A 6,175-nucleotide genomic window follows, 5' to 3' on the forward strand; every position below is an offset into this window, starting at 1 on the left:
CAATGATGCGACGAAACCCTAGCGGCGGCTTACAGGGAATATATATAGACGGTGGCAACGATCCGTACCGCGGGGCTTCGCCCCCCGCACCGGGCCTCGCTCCGCTCGTCAGAAGTTAGCCTCTTCTTGGAATTTGGATCACAATATAACAAACTCCACCTTGAGACAAATTCCTTGTAGCATGAACTTCAACAATCACCTGAATCAACAAAGAAAAAACACTTGCTGGCGCCAATAGCCACTTGGGCTAAACAATTATACCAACCAAGCTTGAGCAAAGCTCAAACTTGGACACAGGGACAGGCTTAGTCATCATATCAGCAGGATTATCATGAGTACTAATCTTGCATACCTTCACTTTACCTTTTGCAACCACATCTCCGATTGCGTGGTACTTAATATCAATGTGCTTTGTCCTCTCATGGAACATCTGATCTTTAGTAAGACAAATAGCACTTTGACCATCACTCGAACAACTTAATGCAAGAATTATCTTCACAAAGCTCAGCATATAAACCTTTCAGCCAAACAACCTCTTTACCTGCCTCAGCAATAGCCATGTACTCAGCCTCGGTAGTAGATTGTGCAACAACATCCCGCAAAGTAGCCTTCCGACTAACGAAGCACATCCACCAACAGTAAACACATAACATGTGAGGGACCTTCTCTTATCCAAATCGCCAGCATAATCTAAATCCACATATCCGGCGAGCCCCTCACCAATCCTGCCAAATCTCAAGCAAGCTTTTGATGTGCCGTGAAGGTACCTGAAAATCCACTGAACAACTTTCCAATGTTCTTTACCAGGATTAGCCATGTATCGACTGACCAAACTCATAGCATATGACAGATCGGGACGTGAACAAACCATGGCATACATCAAGGAACCAACAGCACTAGAATAGGGAACTCGAGACATGTACTCAATATCATCTTCGAGCTAGGACATTGCAAAGTCGACAACTTGAAATGAGAAGCAATAGGAGTAGTAACTCGACTTTGCATCATGCATATTAAAACGATGAAGAACTTTCTCAATGTACTTTTCCCGACTAAGAAACAACAAACTAGACTTTCTCGTCCCTTTTAATTTTCATGCCTAGTATTTTCTTAGCAGGACCAAGATCCTTCATCTCAAACTCACTACTTAATTGATTCTTTAAAATAGTGATCTCTTTCATGCTCTTGGCAGCAATCAACATATCATCAACATATAGCAGCAAATAAATAGGTGATCCATTAACAAACTTGATATACACACAACTATCATACTGAGATCTCTCAAAACCATGTGTAAGCATAAATGAATCAAACCTTTTATACCACTGTCGTGGCGACTGTTTCAGACCATAAAGGGACCGCTTTAATTTGCAAACAAGATCCTCCTTACCAGGCACAACATAACCTTCAGGTTGGTCTATATATATCTCCTCCTCCAACTCACCATGCAGAAAAGCAGTCTTTACATCTAGCTGCTCAAGCTCAAGATCATGCATAGCAACAATACCAAAGAAAGCACGAATAGAACTATGCTTCACAACCGGGGAGAAAACATCATTATAATCAACACCTGGAATTTGACCGAAACCTTTTGCTACTAACCTTGCCTTAAACCGTGGAGGCTCATTAGGAGACAAACCTTCCTTTCTTTTAAATATCCACTTGCAGCGGACAGGCCTTCTTTTGTTTAGGCAAGTGCACAACATCCCATGTGCCATTCTTCTCAAGCGATTGCATCTCTTCTTGCATCGCACCTACCCACTTCTCTTTATCAACTGAAGCAATGGCTTCAGTATATGTAGCTGGTTCAATATCATGCTCCACGTGTTCAGCACAACTCAAAGCATAATCAACAATATCACATTCTTGAATTAATCGGGTAGGAGGTGCAATATTTCTCCTAGGGCGGTCAGCAGCAATAGACCGTCCTTGTCGCTGAACAAAAGGTGGTGAAGGTGGAACATCATTATCATCATTGTTGGTTTCAGGAACCACATTTTCATTCTCCTTTTCGTGCTCCACCTGCACGCCAATTCTCGTGCTCGCTCATCATCGAAACATCGGACGAATCAATAGCATCGAAATATCGGTAGACGGACTATCATTAAACATAACCGCCTCATTAAAAACGACATTCCTGCTCAACACAATTTTCTTAGTTTCAGGATTCCATAATCTATATGCCTTAACTCCTGAACCATAACCAAGGAAGATGCACTTAACAGCCCTTGGCTCCAACTTTCCATTATTAACATGAGCGTAAGCAGTGCAACCAAAAACTCTCAAATCTGAATACTCAAGCGAGCGAACCGGACCATACCTCAATTGGAGTTTTCTTATCAAGTGGAACAGAAGGTGACCTGTTGATGAGATAACATGCGGTGGAGGCTGCTTCAGCCCAAAAACTTCTATGCATCTTTGCATTAGACAACATGCGAGCGAGCCCTCGAAATAATGGTCCTGTTCATGCGTTCAGCCACGCCATTCTCGTTGAGGGGTGTACGGAATGGTATGATGTCTTACCATCCCATCATTGCTGCAAAACTCATCAAATTCATTTGAACAAAATTCCATACCATTGTCGGCACGGAGTATCTTAACCTTCTTTTCAGTTTGGGTTTCTACCATAACTTTCCACTTCTTAAAAGCATTAAAAACATCAGATTTATGTTTCGGGAAATATGGCCACACTTTCCTTGAGTAATCATCAATAATAGTAAGCATGTAATTAGCACCACCATTAGAAGTTCTACGGGACGGACCCCAAACATCAGCGTGTACATAATCTAAAATGCCTTTGGTGGTATGAACGGAAGCATTAAATTTTACTCTTTTATGCTTACCAAAGATGCAGTGCTCACAGAACTCAAGTTACCTAAATCGCAGCCATCAATTAGCTCTCTCTTTGTCAATTCTGCCATGCCAAGCTCACTCATATGTCCAAGACGCTTATGCCAAAGGTTAGTCTTACTAGATTCATCAGAACTAACAGCAGCAGCAATACCAGGCAAAGTGCTACCTCTAAGGACATATAATTTCGCAGAATTCATATCACCAATCATAATAATGAGAGAACCTGATGATACCTTCAAAAGTTTGTTCCCACCTTTGTACTTGTACCCGTCACAATCAAGGGTACTCAAAGAGATCAAATTCCTCGCCATGGAGGGTATGTGTTTCACTCCTGTCAACGTGCGTGTCATCCCATCATGGGTCTTGATCTGAACAGAACCAATGCCAACAATGATGCACTGGTTGTCATTCCCCACACGCACAAAATCTCCACTCTGCACAGACTCATAAGAACTGAACCAATCTTTGTTACAGCAAATATGAAACGAACATGCAGTATCAAGAATCCATTCATCATCACGTGAAACACATGCAGCCAAGACAGCTAAGCAATCTCCATCGAACTATCACTACCATCATTACCAAGCAACAACGAGCAGCCTCACCCTTACCGGTGACAACGGCAGCCTTACCATTACCATCATTATTTTTCGGTTGGTAAGTTCCGTTCCTTTTCTCCTTGTTCTGCACCTTCCAACAATCATCAATATTGTGGTTAGATTTCTTACAATACCTGCAGAACTTGTCACTTCCTTTGGACTTTGAGCGACCTCTGTCGCCCTTGCTCTTATCTCTGTTGTTGTGGTAGTAGTTATCTCGCTGCTCAGGCCTGCCACGGACCTCTAATGCCTCCGCCTTGGAGGACGAACTTTCAGCCTGCACCATAGATTTCATTTTCTCCTTTTGTTGGAGAGCATCATAAACTTTCGCGAGAGTTAGTTTGTCGCGGCTCAATAATATGGTGTCACGTACTGAAAGAATTAGGCAGCGAGCATAAAAGAAGAAGACCTAAATCCTCATCCTCATACTTAACTTCTATAGACTGCAAATCAGAAACAATCTCTTTCCAGGAAGATAGGTGATTCATTACCGAACCTCCCTCTTGCAACTTATGCGAGAACAGCTTCATCTTCACGTGCAATCTGCCCGTGAGATCCTTGGACAAACAGATCTCCTCTAGTTTGACCCATAACTCGGCGGTGGTTTTCTCCTGCAACACTTCCTGCAGAATATTATTGGATAGATGGAGTTGAATCAACGATAAAGCCTTACGGTCTTTTCGCTTCTCCGCATCGGTCCAGGTATCCTTCGCTTTCTCGCCGAAAGCATCGATCGCTTCATCCGGATCCGAAGATTGGGCGAGAATCGCCCTCATCTTCACTTGCCACAAAGCAAATCTCGTGGTGTAGTCCAACTGCGGTAGATCAAACTTCGGTGACGACATCTCGTAAACCCTAGATCCAAAGAACACGGGCTCGATACCACTTGTTATAATCGAGATGCACAATAAACGAAGAACGAAAAATAAAACACCGCAGGGGACACGAGATTTTAACGTGGAAAACCCTTGCAACACACAAGGGAAAAACCACGGGCGCCAGCCAGCAAAACTTCACTATTTCGGTGGTGTTTACAAACGCCGTGGGTGTACAATGATGCGACGAAACCCTAGCGGCGGCTTACAGGGAATATATATAGACGGTGGCAACGATCCGTCAGAAGTTAGCCTCTTCTTGGAATTTGGATCACAATATAACATAAAATGAGTTATCAAAATGTTATAGGTCCCTAGACCGGCGACGGGCCTCGCTCCGCTCGTCAGAAGTTAGCCTCTTCTTGGAATTTGGATCACAATATAACATAAAATGAGTTATCAAAATGTTATAGGTCCCAACAAGTTTGATAACTCAGTTATCTCTGCGACAAAGTATATACATTGAAAGAAAAGAGTCTAAGTACTGGTTCTCTTGGTTGATTCTTTGCTTTCAAGATCAAAGTGCTTAACATAAACAATATCCTTTTTCCCTATTTTCTTAGGTCACACTAAGTTGCACGCAAGAGCTGCAGAGAGCAACATGCTAAGTCTCCTGGGACACATCATAGTAACCTTTTGTGTTCTGGTAACTCAAGATATTCTTCTGTGTGTTGGAGCTTGGAATGCTTTGTCTTGTGGGCACCCAGCCATGGATTTATATCTCAGGAAAGCCATGGGCAGGAGAAAAGATCATGAGAGCCAAGATTATGCCGGGGCAAGTGTTAGGCATGATTGGTCTAGGGACTCCATGTTAATTGTGAGTCTGCAAGACTGCAACGGCTCACGCGGAATGCAGCGCAAGTTGCCTGAGTTGGTGGAGTGGCTGATCACTCTGAACCAAAATCTGGTCCCGGAAATCTCGTCAAAATCATTCAACACATTGTCTGGAGCTAGCTGCAAGCCTGCAATGCTGCTGCAACATTGCATCCAGAGCACTCATGGCATTGTCCCCTGCCCACCGCTCTTGCTGATAGCTACATGTGACCCACACATATGCACTGCCATGAGCCCTCTCTTCCTTCTACTATAAATCCATTGCCTGCTCAACACAAACTTCTTCATCTTATCTGCAAGCAACATCACAATCTACGCCACACTTTCAGAATTTCAGTACCAAAGTGAAATTTAGCTAGCCAAGAACACATCAGACTCAACCATGATCCATCCAAAGAAGCTTGCTCAGCTGGCCAAGAAGTGGCAGAGGAAGGTCTCAGCCGGAGCTGGTGGCCAGCAAGCCGACGAGTGCTGCAGCACAGTCGCTGACAAGGGACACTGTGTGGTATACACCGCCGAAGGGGCACGGTTCGAGGTCCCGCTGGCATACCTTGCCACGACGGTGTTCGGCGAACTCCTGAGGATGTCTGGGGAGGAGTTCGGCTTCACGAGCAGCGAGGGAGGCAGGATCACTCTGCCCTGCGATGCTGCGGTTATGGAGTATGTCTTGTGCTTGGTGAGGAGAGATGCCTCTGAGGAGGTCGAGAGGGCGTTCTTGAGCTCCATTGCTGGGCATTGCCATGGCCAAGAAGCATCAATGGGACGCACCAATCAATTTGCTCTTTGTATTTAGCTTAGGTACTAAGAATCTGAAATGTTTTTGGTGAAATCGCAATGTACAGACTGATGTAAGATTGAATTGTCACAGGAAATGATACAAAACATACTTTGTTTCTGAGATTTATTATTATTATTTGCCACCCCAAAGTCAAATAACAAATACATTATTTGTTATAGTTTATCAAAGTCGAAACACAATGCTCTTAGTTGCTATCGTACGATATGATCAGTGTG

At 43.7% G+C, this 6,175-nt stretch overlaps 1 protein-coding gene across 1 annotated transcript; it reads left to right on the top strand.

The window, feature by feature from the left end:
- Nucleotides 1–5,367: 5,367 nt before the first annotated feature.
- On the top strand, nt 5,368–5,964 carry LOC124685915 (auxin-responsive protein SAUR36-like). The gene has a single exon (XM_047219939.1). The coding sequence runs from the start codon at nt 5,544–5,546 to the stop codon at nt 5,952–5,954; it is 411 nt and encodes a 136-aa protein (XP_047075895.1). The 5' UTR covers nt 5,368–5,543; the 3' UTR covers nt 5,955–5,964.
- The last annotated feature ends 211 nt before the right edge of the window (nt 5,965–6,175 follow it).

This window comes from Lolium rigidum, chromosome 2 (genome assembly GCF_022539505.1).
Source record: "Lolium rigidum isolate FL_2022 chromosome 2, APGP_CSIRO_Lrig_0.1, whole genome shotgun sequence".
Classification (NCBI taxonomy): domain Eukaryota; kingdom Viridiplantae; phylum Streptophyta; class Magnoliopsida; order Poales; family Poaceae; genus Lolium; species Lolium rigidum.